Genomic DNA, 19,212 nt, shown 5'->3' with positions numbered 1-19,212 from the left:
GGAGACTTAAATACACATTTCACCAGGTTCTGTCTACGTGCTATATTGTCTTGTAAAACTTAATATGTGCCACTATAATTATGTATTCATTCATCTACCTCCCCATTAGTGAAACCTCCCTAGTAAGATTCATGAAGAGCGGGATCATGTCTTCAAATTTTTCATCCCCTCCTAAATCTGGTATCATGTACCAATCCCTAGTTGCTCAATAAATGGCTGTTACATGACTGAATGGAAACATATCATTAGATTCTTATAACAACTACGTGATGTAAAGCAGTTATTATCAATTCCTGTTTACAAAGCAGATGTATATTTTAGAATGCTGCTAAAGAGGTTTATCTTTAAATTGAATCAAATAATCTGTATAAAGAGAAGGCATAGTGAATTTAGTTTCTTCAATAAGAAAAAAGCAAAAGATAGTTTTTAATTATTTGCAAACTATCAACAAAATTTAATTTTCTGACACCATCTGTAAGGCAGAGACTCCATATTTTTTCTGGAGTCAAGAATATTAATCCAAGGAGAAAAAGATTATGCAGTAAGAAAACAGCAATAAAATAAAAGCCTTAAGCAGAAAAGCTTTCAAAGAAGGTCAGCAGTATAGTTAAAGAAGAATACCCCACTGACTATGCCATGTGGCAGGCATGTCATAAGAAGATTTAGGTTAGACATAAAAATACCCACAGCAAGGATAACTGGGTTTCAGTTAAATGAATGAAACTAAAACTTCATTCTGTCTTTGACCTGATGAGTCTGTAAAATGCTTATCTATGGGCATGACAGAACTAAAAGAATTTTTTTTTATGCAGATCAGATCATAATTATGGCTGAATGGGTACATTATAGTAAGATAAATCTGATCTAGATATAAGAATGAACTTGCTGAGAGCCAACATCTTTAGATTCTGAAACTGTTATCCAGGGAGATTAATAATTACAGTCCTAAAGAACATTTAGAAAAGATTTTTGAAATATTTAAATAGAATCCTGTCTATAGGCTACACTAGATAACTTCACGAGGGCTTTTCGAAGCATCCTCTACCACAATCCAAAACACACCACACCCTTTGTTACTACAAAAATTACTTTTTGGACAATAGTACTGTAACATACTGGGGGAGAGGGGAATTAGGAAGGAGAGGGAGAGAACAGCATGTAAGAATATATACAAAGGAACTATTATATACCTCACAGGAAAAACACTCTCACCTGTGGTTTACAACATGAAAATCTCAGAAATCCTTTTGCAAAGTAAATAGGTATTTCATTCAGTACCAAGGGGCCCTTTTCCTTATGATGCAGATATTGCTCCCCAAATCAAATATACTAATGATAAAAAATAAATTTAAAAAAATTAAGAGTTGCCAAAATAATAGAAACAATTACTTCTATTATCCAAAGGCAATTCCTAAGCATTTGGAATGCTTCATTTTATTCAATTTTTTCCACAAATACTGTTGCAATAACCTTTCCTCCCATTGGTTCCAAGGCATGGGATGTTTAAGAAGCTGCCCTGGGGCAGGAGACAGAGGTTGCGGAAGAAGCACTAAGGACAGGAACCTCAAAGGCCATTGGACTAAAATTTTACTTGGGGATTTGGGGCATTTATGTTCATGAGAGAAATTAGTCTGTAATGTTGTTTTTTTGTAATGTCCTTTGTCAGGCTGGTATTAAAGTGATACTGGTCTCTACAATTATTTGGGAAGTATTCTTCTTTAAGTGATATGGAATTACTAAGATTTCTATTTCTTCTTGGATTCATTTTTTTAAGGCATTGATTCACTTCATCAAACTGATTAATTTTTTCAATTTAAAGTTATTCATAATAGCCCCCTTTTAATCATTTAATGTCTGTAGGCTCAGTAGTAGTGACTCCTTTTTCATTCATAATATTGGGAGGTTGTATTTTCCTCTTTTCTTTTCCTTACTGATTAGTAAAAGTGGTATGTCCTTGTTGAAACTAAATTTTCAAAGAGCCAATTTTTGACTTTTTAATTTTCTCCACCATACACTCATGTTCTACTTCAAAAGATTTCTGCTCTTTATGACTTCTTTCCTGTGGTTTGCTTTGCTGTTTATTCTGTCTCTTAAGAAGAAAACTCAAAATAGTGATTTTTAGCCAATTTACTTTTTCTCGCAAATGCAGCTAAGGCTCTAACATTCCTTCTAAACACTACATTAGCTGCCTTTGACAGGTTTTGATATGATTTATCTTCATTATTTTTCTCTTCAAAATATTTCTCAATTTTCATAGCAACTTTAACTCAGAATTCTTTAGGAATATATTGCTTGATGATCTCTAGCTTAATATCAACATAGAGAACATACTCTGAGAATAAAGCAAGATGTGATCAATTTTGGTAAATGTGCCATAGGTACTTCAAAAAGAATGTCTTTCATTGCTTTTCAATGTTTTAATGAATATATTTCTACCTTTCTTGAGGAAATATCTAGCAATAAAGTGACTGGGCCATAGAGTAGGTGTATTTTTAACTATATAAAATTCTAAACAGTTTTTCAAAGTGGTTGTGCTCTTTTCCACTTTTCCTACCAATACATGAGCTACAGCTAATCTATATCCTTGTCAATGTCTGGTACTGTTAAGTTATTCTTTTACATTTTTTTTTTAATCGATTCTGGAGAGTTTGAAATGGTGTCCCATTGGGTATCAGCTGAGTTCCTATTTTAAGATTATGTTTCAATTCTAGGTGATATATTTGATTCTATTTTATAGATTACAGTTATCTGGTGAAATCTGCCATATTTGCATTTATTTTATCCTTCTTTTACTCTATTTCTTAATATAAAACAATATCAATCAATTGTTTTAAAGTCCTCTGCTAATACCATTATCTGTGGCACCTTCTCCTTCTGTTGGCTCTTCTTTCTCTTGGGTTTTAGTCATTTGGTCCTATTTTTTAACATGTCTAGAAAATTTTGATTGAATGCTGAATATGACTTTTAGAAATTTTAGAGTCTCCAAATGATGTTATCTAACCAAAAAATGTTCAATCTTTCTTCTGCTAGGCAGAGAAAAGGTTTACTACCTGAAACTATTAAAGCTGTTTTACAATTTGGGTAAAGCTTATTCTGCAGTTGGTTAGGCCATCTTCTTAGTACATAGCTCTCTGGGGCTTCCAACTAAACACCTGATAGATCATTTGGGTCCTTGCTCCCTTACTTCACCCCAGTATGCTCTGAATTCTGCATCTCCTCAGTACCATAAGACTATAGAAAATTTCTGTTTCCCAGATGTTGCCAACTTAGCCCTTCAGCCTTCTTTTGTGTATAAATTTTGATTCTGGCAAATGTCTTGAGGAGAAAATTGACCAAGTGTTTGAGACCCCTCAAATCTTCAATTTTGTTAATTCAGTTCCTGACACTAACAAAAGCTTTGCTTGTTTCTTTGTCCCTCAGAAGTTCTTGGTCCAAATTCACACTGAAACATTTATTAAAAATTCCTAAAGAAATCCTTAGTTCCCATTGCTCACAGGATTCTAGTTCCTTATTACCAGAAGTATAAAAGTCAGTCCTCCTTTAATAGTCAATAGGTTTCTCAGACTCAATGTTCAGAGCTAAACTCACTAGTTTCTGGTCAAGTCTGTTATTTGGATATTCCCTATTTGTATTAATATATACCATCACTCATTCAGTTATCTAAAAAAGAAAATTAGAAACTACTGTTGACTATTCAACACCAAACCAAATTGGTTATCAAATCCTATGGATTCTGCTTCTTAAGTTTTATTAAATATATGACTTTCTGTTCCCAAGGTCTTACCATCCTATTCAACTGTTATATTATAATAACTTCTTAATTGACTCTACTTTAGTTTTCTGTTCTCTACAGAATTTTTTTTTTTTTTTCACTCTGCTGCCAGGGCGATCTTTCTAAATACCGATCAGATCATAAGGTTCTTCCTTAAACTCTTTGAACAGTTTTGTTATAGCCCCATTTGCCACTTCACTTCCATTAGGTCAGCCATCCCAAATTTTCACATTGTTTCCCAGACAGATCTTATACTTTCACACTAAGTTCTTTAACCATCTGGCAAATTCCAATTCATCTTTCAAGACCAGTATTAACTCATCTCTATTGTCTTTATTAACCTCTACACTATCCCTTTTTCATTTTTCATGTAGCATTATCAATATTATTTCTATATCTCTTTCTCCTTTTATCTGGCTCCCATTAGTATTTATCCTACTCACCATCATCATCAATACCATCATCACCACCAATTATCATTGTGGCAGTAATTATTATTATGATCTTATTAAATGCCAGAATCAGTATTAAATATTTTATATGTATTTCTCCACTTAATTCCATCAATAGCCTAGAACAAGAGTGTCATAATTCTCATTTTTTAATTAAGAATACTGAATTTCATCAGTTCAGTAAAGTGGCAGGATACAAAATCAACATGCAAAAGTCAGTAGCCTTCCTATACACAAACAATAAATCTGAAGAAGAAGAAATCAAAAAAACCATCCCTTTTATTATTGAAACGAAAAAAAATCAAATATTTGGGAATAAATCTAACAAAAGAGGTAAAGGACCTATACAAAGAAAACTATAAAACACTGTTAAAAGAAATAGAAGAAGACACAAAGAAATGGAAAGACATCCCCTGCTCATGGATTAGAAGAATAAACATTATTAATATGGCCATCCTACCAAAAGCAACATACAGATTCAATGCTATTCCAATCAAAATTTCAATGTCATTCTTCAAAGAAATAGAACAATTATTGATGAAATTCATATGGAATCACAAAAAAAACCCGAATAGCCAAAGCTCTCCTGAAAAAAAAAAGAAGGGAATGGAGGCATCACACTCCCAGACTTCAAACTATACTACAAAGCCATAATCATCAAAACTGCATGGTATAGGAACAAGAACAGACATACAGACCAATGGAATTGAATAGAAAATCCAGAAATAGGGCCTCCCCGGTGGCGCAGCAGTTGAGCGCTGGGTTGCGAAGCTGCCCGCAGCCTCTGCGGTGTGGGTTCAATCCCCAGCTGCTCCCCGGCCACCAGAGGAGGGTCCCACATGGCACGCAGACCTCTCCTGCAGCCCACTGCTCCCCTCAGCAGTGTACTTTGGTCCTTCTGCCTGTTCTGCTCCCTGCTCTGGCTCTCGTGAATTCTCTCACCCACCCGCGCTTCTGACTGTGCCCAGTGCATGTATAAACAAACAAACAAACAAATAAATAAATAAAACATGCCTCTATTAAAAAAAAATCCAGAAATAAACTCACAGATTTATGGTCAACTAATCTTTGACAAAGGAGCAAAGACTATACATTGGAGCAAAGAAAGTTTGTTCAATAAATGGTGCTGGGAAAACCGGGTCGCTACATGCAAAAGAATGAAGCTTGACCACTACCTCACACCATACACAAAAATCAACTCAAAATGGATTAAAGAACTAGACATAAGACCTGAAACCATAAAATATATAAAAGGAAATATAGGCGAAACACTACGTGATTTGCACATCAAAGACATCTTTACAGACACATCACCCAAAGCAATGATAGTGAAGGCAAAGATAAACAGCTGGGACTACATCAAATTAAAGAGCTTCTGCACAGCAAAAGAGACAATAACAAAAACAAAGAGAAACCCCACCAACTGGGAGAACATTTTTGCACCCAACACTAATGATAAAGGACTGATCACAAAAATCTGCAAAGAGCTGATGAGACTCAACAACAACAAAGAAAATAATCCAGTCAAAAAATGGGCAGAAGAGCTAAAATGAAACTTCTCTGAAGAGGAAATGCAAATGGCCAACAGGCATATGAAAAAATGTTCAACATCACTTGTCATCAGGGAAATGCAAATCAAAACTACCATGAGATACCATCTTACACCAGTGAGAATGGCACATATTAAAAAAACTAGCAACAACAAATGTTGGCGAGGGTGTGGAGAAAAAGGAACTCTTCTGCACTGTTGGTGGGAGTGCAAACTGGTCCAACCACTATGGAGAGCTGTGTGGAGATTTCTGGACCTACTAAACATAGAGCTTCCATATGATCCAGCAATTCCACTCCTAGGTATCTACCCAAAGGACACAGAAACATCAATTCCAAAGAACACCTGCACCCCTATGTTTATAGCAGCACTATTTACAATAGCTAAGCTTTGGAAACAGCCCAAATGCCCAAAAATAGATGACTGGATCAAGAAGATGTGGTACATATATACCATGGAATATTACTCAGCATTCAAAAAAGATAAACACATGCAATTTGCAGCAACATGGATGGCGCTGGAAGGGATCATGCTCAGCGAAATAAGCCAAAAAGAAAAAGAAAAATACAGGATGGTCTCACTCATAGCAGGAATCTAGAAAACTTAAATAAGGGACCAGGAAAATGAATAACTATAAGAAAGTGAAAATCAAAATCAACAAAAAACTATGAAACAGAGACACTTTTTGGGGGGTGGGGGGGTGGGAAGGGAGGGATTGGGGTCAGAATGGGGGGGTTGCAATTGTATGGGGAATATAAAAATAAAATTTATTATTAAAAAATTAAAAAATAAAATAAAATTAAAAAAAAAAAGAATACTGAATTTCAGAGGTGAAGAAACATATCCCAAAAATGGCAAATTCAAATCTAAGTCTAATTCTAAACCTGTACTATGAACCACTATATTGCCATATATTCACATTTTACATTCTCAGCATAGAGTATAGTATTTGGTATGTGGAAGGCGCTCAATAAATGTTTGTTTGATTATAAAAAGTATCAAGCAAGATAATATATGAAAGCCCTTATAAATTATAAAATTCTGCGTGTATATTATTTCCTTCTACCCTGATTCAGTTCCTGTTAATTTTTTTTCCTTCACCATTCTTCCCCACTTCCCCAATAAATATACATTTACCCATCTAGGAACATCTGAAATATAATAATTTCTCTAAATTTCCAGATGGAATTAGTAACCCTTCTCTCAAGGATTCTTTATCTACTTCTTCTCTTGTACTAATGATATTATTTATTTGTATACAGTTGTTACCTCATCTACCTTAGATTATGAGTTTGTCAGAAAGGGAACCATATTGTATTTTTCTTTGTATCTTGGAAGTTGTGCCTAGCACAGTGCCAGGATATGAAAGATGCCAAATTAATGTTTGCCGAATAAATGCAGAATCACTCCTAGAACTGCGTAAGAAGGGAGGTTCTTTGGAATCCACATCCTCCCACCTCCCAGCTTTGAATTGAATATAATTAACAAATAATATTGTGCAACTTTAAGGTATACAGTGAGATGATCTAATATACACATATATCATAAAATGACTGCCAGAATAAGATAACACAACCATCACCTCACATTGTTATCTTGTGTTGTGTGTATGAGTATGTTTGATGAGAACATTTAAGAATTACTCTTGGCAAATTTCAAGCATAAATACAGAATTGTGGACTACAGTCACCAAGCTGAATATTATTAGATTCCCAGAAACTACTCTGTTATAACTAAAAGCTTGAAAATGAGAAAATTTCTCACTTTCTCTATCCTCCAGGTTCTGGCAACCACTAATCTATTCTGTTTCTATAAATTTGACTTTTTAAGATTTCACATATAAATGATATCATAAAGTTCTCAGTTTGTCTTACTGCACTTAGTATAATGCACTCAAGGTTCATTCACATTGTCACAAAAAGCACAATTCACAATAGAAGTAATTGATATGTTGGACTTCATTCAAATTCAAAACCTCTGCTCTGCAAAAGGCATTGTCAAGAGAATGAGAATTAAAGCTATGGAGTAAGAGAAAATGATCTGCAAAAGACACACCTGTTGATAAAGGACTATTTCTAAAATATTAAGAACTCTTAAAACTCAAAAAGAACTCTTAAAACTCAAAAATCAGAAAACAACTCAATTGAAAAAATGGACCAAAGATCTAGACATCTCATCAAAGAAGATACACAGATGGCAAATAACCACAGGAAAAGATGCTCCACATCATCTTTAACATTAGGGAACTGCAAATTAAAACAACAGTGAGGTACTACTAACACGCATATTAGAATGATCCAAAACACTGACAACATTAAATGCTGGTGAGGGTGTGGAGCAACAGGAACTCTCACTCACTGCTGGTAGAATGCAAAAATAATAGAGCACTTTGGAAGATGATTTTGCAGTTGTTACAAAACTAAATATATTTTTACCAGTTGACTCAGTAAATGTTATTTACCCAAAGGAACTGAAAACTTAAGTCCACACAAACCTGCACATGGATGTATGCAACAGTTTTATTCATAACTGCCAAATCTTGGAGGCAACCAAGATGTCCTTGTAGGTGAATTGATAAAGTGTGATACATCCATGCAATGAAATTATTATTAAGCACTAAAAAGAAATGAACTATCAAGCTATGAAAAAAAAGGCAGTGAAGGAACCTTAAATGCATATTACTAAGTGAAAAAAGCCAATATGAAAGGCTACACTGTATGATTCCTACTATATGACATTGAAAATGGTATAACTGGAGACAGTGAAAAGTTTAACGGTTTCTCATTAATTCCAAAGAGCACCTGCACCCCTATGTTTATAGCAGCACTATTTACAATAGCTAAGCTTTGGAAACAACCCAAATGCCCAAAAATAGATGACTGGATCAAGAAGATGTGGTACATATACACCATGGAATATTACTCAGCATTCAAAAAAGATAAACTCATGCAATTTGCAGCAACATGGATGGCGCTGGAAGGGATCATGCTCAGCGAAATAAGCCAGAAAGAAAAAGAAAAATACCGGATGGTCTCACTCATAACAGGAATCTAGAAAACCTAAATATGGACCAGGAAAAAGAGTAACTATAAGAAAGAAAAAAATCAAAATCAACAAACAACTATGAACCAGAGACACTCTTTGTGGGGGGGGGGGAAGGAGGGACTGGGGTCAAAATTAGGGTTGCAATTGTATGGGGAATACAAAAATAAAAAAAAAAAAAAGAAGAAAAAAAGTTTAATGGTTTCTGGGGTAGGGAGGAGAGAGGTGGAGTACAAAGAATTTTTAAGACAATAAAACTATTCTGTACACTATAATGGTGGGTATATTTGTCCCAACCCATAAATACACAACACCAAGAATGAACCCTAATGTAAACTATGAACTTTGGGTGATAATAATGTGTCAATATAGGTTTATCAGTTGCAACAAATGTACTACTGTAGTGTGAATGTTAATAGTTGTGGAGGTAGTCCATTTGTAGGGCTAGGAACAAACAGGAATTCTCTGTACTTTCTGTTCAATTTTACTGTGAACTTAGATCTGTTCTTAAAAAAATAAGTCTCTTTGAAAAAAAAGTTCTTTGCTTGCTTTTAATAAGTTTACCAATGTCAAAAAGTTTTTTCCACTATGGTTCAGGAGGTAAAACGGCCTCATTATTTCTAGAAATCATCTTAATTGATAATTAAGGTTCACAATGAGGATCAAAGAACTTACTTTTCAATTTTCTTCTTAAGTTCTTTTTGTCTTTGTCGTTCTTTTACTTGTTCTCTTTCAATATCCATGAAAAGTCGCCTATACCACAGGTATTGCTTTTGACGCTAACGGAAAGAGGTTAAAATTGTTACTAGGAAGGAAAATACTCTGCGTCATAGACAAAAAAAGTGATATGACACATAAGTCACATGGAACTAAGTACTTAATTTCCTTCTATTTTTTGATGACTCAGGATAATATGACATACAGCAAATGCTTTATATCTTCAAGCACACAGCTATTAGATATTGCAGACAAAGCAGAGAAAGAAGTCCTAAGTTAGTTTACCCTTAGATAATCCCTTACAGTACTTGAGGAATTGATTATATTTGATGTGATAAGATATACACTATATTTACTCTGTTCCCAAGCAGCAACTGCTCGGGGAAGAATGCGAGAGCTACTTTATAAAAGACCAAGAGCCACCTTAATTTTTAAAACCATACCACAAAAGCATATTCTAAGTCTAGCAAAATATGGGGGGATGAGGGAGAGGGCTGAGGAACACCAGCGTTATCATACTCCTAAAGGGAAAAAATAAGTAAAAGCAAGTGCTTCTACCTTGTGTGTGATCTGCTTATATCTTATGTATACACACTCTCTTTAAAGGACACACACTATTCAAAGAGCGCTAATATACACAAATTTTTTTGTGCAGTGAGTGCTTGTGCCCTTTTAGTAGACTCAGTTTTCAATCCTGAGGATAAATCACAATCATCAGTGGTATTTTTCAAAACACAAATGCTCCAACCCTACTTTTTTTCAGAACTGATTCAGGATATCCAGTTTGGATTCAGGTATTTGCATTTTGAAAAAAGCTGCACATCTGATTCTGGTGCACGGCCAATATTAACAACTGTAGGTTTAAACTAAATTTACATTGAAAAGAAAGGAAAAAAAAGGCAGGCATAAATTAAAAGTCTTCCTTTGTGGGACATATATACACAACCTGAGAAATTCACTAGGATCAGATCACTGATTTCTTCGGAAGGTACCCTGAATCCTAGAATACTGGGAAAGAAGTTCAACAAATTATGAAGACACAAGCAACTTCCTTGCCTTTATCTATGAAATCTGTAGTATTAGTTCTTGTGTGAGGACACAACAAAATTTCCAATTTCACACGTACTATTATAATAGAAAGTGATGTTCAAAAGTATCACTATATACCTCTTTCCTGTCTTCCTCTTGATTTACTCCAGACTGAAGTGCCAGTGTTTTCTGGAATTTAGTGTTCAATCTTGATTGATATTCATCACAAACCTGTCAGAAAAGTCCAGTCACACAAAGTGATAAAAACTGCCAAAAGCTAGCCATGTGCAGACCTTTGACATAGAGTTGTAAACCAATGCTATCTCAATGAAATTTTTTTAACTAAATAAGGACTTAGGAATAAATTTAACAGAGGATTTCCTCTTTGGGGAAGTTTCTTTTTAGCTCTACTGCCCTTTTTTTTTTTTTACTGGATTATTTTCTTTGTTTTTGTTGAGTCTCATTAGCTCTTTGTAGATTTTTGTGATCAGTCCTTTACCATTAGTGTTGTGTGCAAAAATTTTCTCCCTATCAGTGGGGTTTCTCTTTGTTTTGGTTATTGTCTCTTTTGCTGTACAGAAGCTCTTTAATTTGATGTAGTCCCAAGTGTTTATCTTTGCCTTCACTATCACTGCTTTGGGTGATGTGTCTTTAAAGATGTTACTGAGGTATATGTCACGTAGTATTTCGCCTACAGTTCCTTTTATGTTTTTTATGGCTTCAGGTCTTATGTCTAGTTCTTTAATACCAGATGGTCTCACTCATAGTAAGAATTTAGAAAACTTAAAATAAGGGACCAGGAAAAAGACTAATTATAATAAAGTAAAAATCAAAATCAACAAAATCAACTATAAACCAGAGATACAGTACAGCAGTTGGGGAGAGAGGAAGTAGGATCAAAACAAGGGGAGCGGGAATTGTATGGTGACTATAACCAAGATGAAAATGCGTACATTGTGCAAAAATGAAAAATGATGTAAAATATATATAAAATAAAATTTAAAAAAAGAATACAAGGTGCTGTTAACTGAAAAAAAAATTTAACAGAGGAAAAATAAATTTTATACTCTGAAACTTACAAACATTGGTCAAAGAAAGAAAGAAGATCTAAACAAATGAAAAGACGGTCTCAAGTTCATGGATGGAAAGACTTAATATTGTTAAAATTGCAGTACTCCCCCAAATTGGTCAATCGATTTAATGCAATCACCATCAAAATTTCAGTTGACTACTTTGTAGAAGTTGACATGATCTTAATTCAATACACCAAATTTAGGCAACATAATTTTAACATGTTCTAGCCCAAAGTCTGAATAGTTTATTTCTTGGTAATCTTGCCTTATGCTCTACCAGCTTACTCATGGAGATTTAGTTGTGGTCATTGGGTAGAAAAGCCTCCTGACCCTGCCTCCTCAGAAACCAATCATTTCTTCCCCTCTCACACCATAAAAGACAATAACCACCAAAAATTAAACCTTTTATAAAAGAACAAGCACATAAAACATAGTTTTTCCAATAGGCAACAAGTGGTTCCAATAATATTCTAGGTTTTAAGGCTCTCTAGTGAGAGTCTTAAAGTAATCTTAGGTCAGGTAGATTTTTATACACCTATCCTGAAATAAAACAAGAATCTGCTTTTTGGTCAGCCTTACTGCTCCCAGCTCAGTAGGTACCTATAATCTTGTTGAAACCTGTTGCTCATACTGTACAGTCTGGGCTACCTTTCTTCTGCTGGAAACCTCTCGCTGGTGCTTAGATGGAAGAGGCTGACGGCCATCCAGACACAGATCTTCTCTCCATCTTTCAACTTTTCCAACAGGTGGCTGCTGTCTGAGGCGCAAGTTCTAAATATACACAAGCACTCACAGTCTGATACATTATGGCATAAAAGTAGACATTATACTTCTTGCCACTATTATGGTTCTTAACTGTATTTAGAAAGCAATCATAAATTTCTTCAACTATAAAAGAACAATAATAGTATCTATCTCCCAGAGTTATTGTGAGAATCAAGAGATAACAGTTACAAAGTTCTAGAAAGTTCTGTAATTCTTTGCCTATGGTAAGTGCTTAGCAAATGTAAATACTTATTCAAAATAGTATCAATAACATTATTGATAGTAATAATATGGGATAACACTATCATCATCACTGTTGTTAAAACAGCTCTGGTAAGTCCAGCTCAAACTCTAATTTACTTCTTACTGCTTACACTTCACTATACTCTACCTGCTCTCTGGCGGAGCATGGATCCTGCATTGCATGTAAAACATATTCATGGCACTCTGGAAATAACTCCTTTCTCCAGCTCTCATTTGTCACATTACAAGCGGCAGAACCAAAGCTTCTGTGCTAAAAGACAACATAAACACTGAGTATCAATTGTCCCCACAGGAGCATCACAGCAAAGCAATAGTAAACGCTTCACTGAAAAGACCTGAAGTAATTTCCATAGATCAGATGGTCTGATAAATCACGGAGAAGATATCATTATATCATGACTCTTTAATATTAACCTAAATATTAAATCCCTGAAGAAGTTACTACATTACCCTGTCAATCTGGAGCTAAAGCTAAGCAATTTACTCTCTGCTCCTAACTCCTCACTATATTCTGTTCTATTTATTCTCTGATGGAGGCTAGGTCTTGAATATTGGATGAAACAAACTGATGGCACTCCCAAAGCAATGCCTCTTTCAATCGACCATTTCTCAAAAGATGAGGGTTGCTTGATATACTTATTCTAAAGAAACAACCGAATACAAAACTGCCTTCACAAAATGATAATTAGAGAAAACCTCAAAATAAAGATACTAGGAGAAGATGATATAACACAGTTAGGGATGTACATATTTATGTATAAAGTTCCCAAACATACATCAAAGTGTAAAAAGAATAGTATAACTTATCTCAAGATATCTATCATGCAGCTTCAACAATCAGCAACATATTCCATTTATCTCTTCTACTTTTTCCTGGAGTATTTTAAGGCAAATCTCACATTATTCTGATACTTTTTTTTCTTTACACTGGGCAATTCTTCACTTAACAATACATTTTAGGGAAGAAAAGGCAACAAGACAGTATTTTTATACAGTTGCCAATATTTTCCCAACGTAAAACTAGGAAAGCTGTGTTATTTCCACAAGCACTCCTGCTGAAGGTCCCTGTTAACTTCAGGGACAAACACAGAAGGTGGTGAAGTCCAGGAAGTTTTGAGGCAGCAAACAGCTTGTTTTGTCCTTCATCATAATTGTTTTGTAAACTGGATCCCTGATGTTGGTATACCAGTTCAGTTAACCAAGAGAAGAATCCCTTCAGTGTTAATAGGACTGAATGTATAAAGCCTAAAATATGCTTGAGGATTTAAGTTTTAGAAAAATAATTTACTATTAACCCACCAATATTATATAAAAATCTGTCTTTTCTTTAGCCCAAGTGATAGCAGTATGTTTTCTCATCTGAAATCCTTATATCTGGTACATTTTTAAATAACTGAAAACATGATACTCTTAGCCAAACTCTAGAAGCCTAGTTCCATGTATGTTACATACAAGTCGGCTTGACAAGGGCCAACCCAAATCTTTAGTAATTTTATTTTTGTTAACTCTTTGAGAAAGGAGACAATCCTCCCACTGTATTCTGCTTTACCTCATCTCTAAGGGAGGCTTGGTCCAGGATTTTAGGTTTAACATAGTAATGATACTCCAGAGGCACTTCCTCTCTTGGTCTCTCTTCTTTCATAAAATACCAGGGTTGCTCAAGAAACACATTCTGAAGGAACAAAGAAAACGGAAAACAAATTGTCTAATGTGGGCAATATGAGAATCACAGCAATGTAGGCTTCAGTGAGGATGTCAGGGAAAATGATTCCAGGTAAGGATATTTTGATATACTTTGATCTGAATGAGGGTATTACCCTCTTAGCCCAACTCTGTAGAACTTCTTATTCTCAAATCATGTACATGCTAATCTGACAAATTCCCCCAAATTTAAGTAATTTAGGATCTGCAACTCCTCCCTATATTGTTCAGATAGGGACAATATGCTTGTGGTAATATTGAGGGGATTTGGCAAAAAGTTGTAGCATAATCTTAGTAAATTAAAATAATCTGATTCTACAGTAAGAATATAAACATGATTTATTAGTCCTCAGAACAACAGAACTTATTTGACTGATATAGTTCAGTAGACCAATGTCTTTTACACCTGATACGATACTTCAAATTACCAGTTGTTGAGAATGTATAAAACCCAGTTACTTTACTTCCTGTTTATTTCTCTTTTATTCTGTTCTGCCTGATCGCTGATGCAGGCCTCATCCTGGAGTGTAGGAGGCAGACACTGATAACCTGACAGGAAAAAGTCCTCTTTCCCTTTCTCATCTGTCATTTGAGGAGCCAGGAATATGGCTCCTCAAAAAGCACTTTCTAATGGAGGGAAAAATAACAAATTGCCCAGTAAACATGACGCAAAAAGATTTAAAGCTTTACAAGAACCTTACAATATTTTTTTAAACTCAGGTGAAATATAAAATAAATGACAAAAAAAAAAAAAAGAAAACTATACTTTTTAAAATCAGTTCTGAAATCTAGCTGAGAATAATCTTTACTAGCTCCAAACTAAATCCTAAGCAATTCAGTTCCTGCTGGTCTCTCTCTTTCTGTCCTACCTTGTCCCTGATGAAGGAATGATCTCTGTGCCTATGCAGAAAATCCTGGTGGATATCCAGAGGAAATACCTCCCTCTTTCCCCTACCTATCACAATTAATGCTGGCTGCTTCCAATATGCTTTCTAAAAAAGAACAAACAGAAAATATCAATTGCTCAATTAAGAAAAACAGGTTAAGCACTAATACTTTAGGCTATAGGGGGAACTGTGTAGTTACATGAGATCAGAGTATAACTGCACATTTTATGGAATAAAACAAAACCCTATACTTTATCCCATAAAGGTCCAGTCACAACCCTAAGTAATTTACTTGTTGTTGATCCCTTTCTACCTCCTTTTGGTCTAACTGATTTCTTTGGGAAGGCTGTCCTTGGAATCGGGGTAGAAGATACTGCTGGACTCTGGTAGGCTAATCCTTTATCTATATTTCAACTACTAAAGTAAACAATGGCTGCCAAAAATATTTTTCCTAATGAAGGAGATTTAAACAAAAAAAAGGTAAATAATCCAGATAGGGATTATTACTAATCATAATTTAATATTTAATGAAAACCCTGGAAATCTGAGAAATCAATAATGAAACTATTTTATCCAACTATGGCTCTCCAAATCAACTGCCTCACTGTCCCTACAAATTCCACTCCATAGGTTAAGTAGCTTATTTATTCTTGCAAAATCTCCTTTGCACTCTATTTACCTGATCTTCAGGTAGAAAATCCTGGTCCTGCCATGGGATTAGAAAATTTTCATCACTGGAGAGAACATGCTGGTCTTTGGGTACAAAATCCTCAACTTCCGGCATAATTCTGCCATCTTCTAGTTCACTAGCTTGGGCTTCTGGCATAATACCACGAGTATCTGTTTTAACAGCTTCATTAACAGGTTCAATGGTCTGGGTTTTGGGCACAACTGCTTGATCTTCCAGTTCAATAGCCTGGGTATCTGGCTTAACACTCTGGACTCCTATTAAGTCACCCTCAGTTTCTACTAGATCACCTTTGGCTTCTGGAAAATCGTTCTGGGTTTGTGGGAGAATATCCTCAGGGTACTGTAATTGTTTTAGCTTTTCTTCTTCCATCACAGCAAATAATGGGCTTTTGAACTGCACTTTCTAAAAATGAACATAAACATCAAATACAGAATGTCAGGTAGTAGCCATACTCTAGGTTTCTGTGAGAATCCTAAAATAATCTTAAAAAGGATATGGTAAGTCAAACAAACAACTAGAATAAAATGTAAAAGTATAGTCTTTGGCCAATTTAACAGAACCTAAATCTGCAATCCCAAACCAATACAACATTGCTAGCATCCCTAGTCCAAATCATAATTAGTTTAATTTCTATTATACTACCTGTTTCATTCTGTCTTACCTGAACTCTGCTAGAAGGTATGTTGTCTTCAGGAAGGTGATCCTTCTGATATTTCCAAAACAAATTCTCTCTCTCTTTCTCCTTTATCATAGCCGATGAATATTCTTCAGAATTAGGCTCCTAAAGAATAAGCAAACAATAAAACAACAAATTCATCTATTACAGGAATAAACAATGTGGACTGCAATAAAATCCTAGGCTTCTGTAAACTAATATAATTTTAGTAGGTCAGTATAGTCAAATATAAAAAAATAGGCATTATAAAAGTAATTTATGACTGTACAAATAAAATTACAAAAGAAAGAAGAAATCCCATGTTCATGGATCTCAGAGGACAATATTGTTAAGATGGCAATAAATCCTCACATTTACAGTAAATTGCCCTTCTACAAGAATGCCAAGATAATACAATGAAATGAGAATAATCTTTTCAACAAATGGTGTTGAAATAAGTGGCTATCCAATAAAACTATGCAAAAGAATTGTTAGACCACTTCCTTACACCATATATAAAAGTTAACATGATCACAGACCTAAATATAAGCTAAAATTATAAAATTCTTAGAACATACAGGAAGAAATCTTCATGACCTTAGATTAACCAAATGCTTATTAGATACTATACCAAAAGCCAAAGACAAAGAAAAACTGGACTACACCAAAATTTAATATTTTGTGCTACAAATGATGGCATTAAGAAAGTGAAATGACAACCCACAGAATGGGAGAAAAATATTTGTAAGTCATATATCTGATGTGACTTGTATTCATAATATTCTTTCAACTCATAATTAAAAAGACAATCCAATTTAAAAAATGGACACAGTATCTGAATAGACATTTTCTCCACAAGAGATATATAAATGAGCAATATGAACATAAAAAGATATTCAAGATCATTAATCATCAAGAAAATGCAAATCAAAAGTATACTGAATCACCACACCCACTATAATCAAAAAGATGGGCAAGTGTTGGAAAAGTTTATATTACTATGGAAATAGTAATAGCTTAGCAGTACCTGAAAATATTAAACATTGAATTACCATGTGACCCCAAAATTCCACTACTAGAGAATAAATGCCCACACAAAGATGGGTATACAACTGCTAATAGCACAATTATTTATAAAACTCAAGAAATGTAAACAACCCAGATGCTATCAACTACTGCATGCATATACCAAATGTGCAGTAACCAAACAATGGAATATTATTCAGTAATAAAAAGGAATGAAGTACTGATACATGAATTCAGCAAAGATGAACTTTAAAAACATTATACAAAATCAAAGAAGCCAGTCACAAAAGACTGTGTAACACATGATTCCATTTATAGCAAATGACCAGAATAAGCAACTCTATGGACAAAAAGTAGATTTGGCATTGCACAGTACTGGGATAGAGACAAGAAGGGAACAGGGAGTGAAAGCTAATTTGGAAGTAACTGGGTTTCTTTTGGGGTGAGGAAAATGCTCTAAATTAGATTGTGGTGGCAGATGCACAATCCTGTGAATATACTAAAAAACACTGATTTGTATATTTTGAATGGGTAAATTGTGTGATATGGGAATTAAGTCTCAATAAAAATTTTTTTAAAATGGACATTATAATCTTAACCTATCCTTCATTAGCTGTGGATATTTCTAATAATCCATTATTTTTCCTTCTACTTTTCAGATTTTTCTACATTATTTTCCATAAATATCTGGTTATGTATAGTAATTAAAGGGCAATTCTTCTCCCCTTCTTATATTTATCATGATGGATCTTGGTTTCCAAATGTCTTTTGGAAAAAAGAGAAAAATCAATACAAATAGTGGTCTATAAAAAGTAGTATGTTTATGCTGAGTTTTTGTGAAAAATCTATAGTAATCATAGTGGGTAGAATAAAGAAAAACAGGGAGTTCTACCTCAAAATGTTAAAACAAATTACTCAGATGTCAAACACATGAACTGAAATAAGCTGGTAGAAAAATTTATTAACTTTACAAATGATAATTTGTCCCAATTCTAGCCAGTAACAATTTAGAAGGTTTATGATTTTGTGTTGGTGACCTGACAGTGGGCTAGTATATCTTCTATTTCTAGCTCCAAATCTGAAACAAAAATAACAATTTTACACATTCTAATGTCAATCAGAGAAAGTCTAATGTCTAACAAGTAAGTCTAACGAGGAAATAAAAACAGAGTTAACTGGATTATATAGACTACTCTCCCCTCTGAAGCAGATTCCCACTTCACATAACTGAGCAGGTAGAAAACTCTCAGATCTGAGACAACAACTACATATTTGACATAAATAAGAGAAATGTCACTAATTTCTTAGCTCTTTCTCAATTATATGGAGTAGATTGTGACGCTTTACCTGAAAAACACAAATGCACAGTTCGGAAGCAAGCAGTCAGTCGGAATTCATCACTATCATCATCATAATAAGTTACACTTAAATGGCACCTCTGACGTAAATAAAACTGGTTTACATAAGGTATGTTATCTTAGACTTAATCCGCCCTGCTACTGGATAATTATTTCAGTCAGATCTGTGAAAAGTGCTCTTTCTGGAAAAACATCAACTGAAAAGTTTGAACACAGGCTCCACACAACATA

At 34.4% G+C, this 19,212-nt stretch overlaps 1 protein-coding gene across 4 annotated transcripts in view; it reads right to left on the bottom strand.

Moving 5' to 3' along the window:
* The window catches only part of CCDC15 (coiled-coil domain containing 15), a 48,256-nt gene that overhangs the window by 13,358 nt on the left and 15,686 nt on the right, over positions 1-19,212 (bottom strand). For 2 of the 4 annotated variants that reach the window (XM_037505540.2, XM_037505541.2), the window contains exons 6-13: positions 16,604-16,723; positions 15,931-16,344; positions 15,234-15,356; positions 14,213-14,335; positions 12,791-12,913; positions 12,283-12,405; positions 10,700-10,792; positions 9,491-9,594 (exon numbers count right to left, since the gene is read on the bottom strand). In XM_037505540.2, coding sequence (XP_037361437.2) covers positions 9,491-9,594; positions 10,700-10,792; positions 12,283-12,405; positions 12,791-12,913; positions 14,213-14,335; positions 15,234-15,356; positions 15,931-16,344; positions 16,604-16,723 — 1,223 coding nt within the window. The remainder of the gene's footprint in view (positions 1-9,490; positions 9,595-10,699; positions 10,793-12,282; positions 12,406-12,790; positions 12,914-14,212; positions 14,336-15,233; positions 15,357-15,930; positions 16,345-16,603; positions 16,724-19,212) is intronic. The other 2 variants (XM_037505543.2, XM_037505542.2) reach the window with 2 other exon arrangements.

This window comes from Talpa occidentalis, unplaced genomic scaffold (genome assembly GCF_014898055.3).
Source record: "Talpa occidentalis isolate TD23 unplaced genomic scaffold, MPIMG_talOcc4v2.1 talOcc4.12, whole genome shotgun sequence".
NCBI lineage: Eukaryota > Metazoa > Chordata > Mammalia > Eulipotyphla > Talpidae > Talpa > Talpa occidentalis.
The sequence above is the reverse complement of the archived record's forward strand: the minus strand, read 5'-3'. Positions and strand labels throughout refer to the sequence as shown.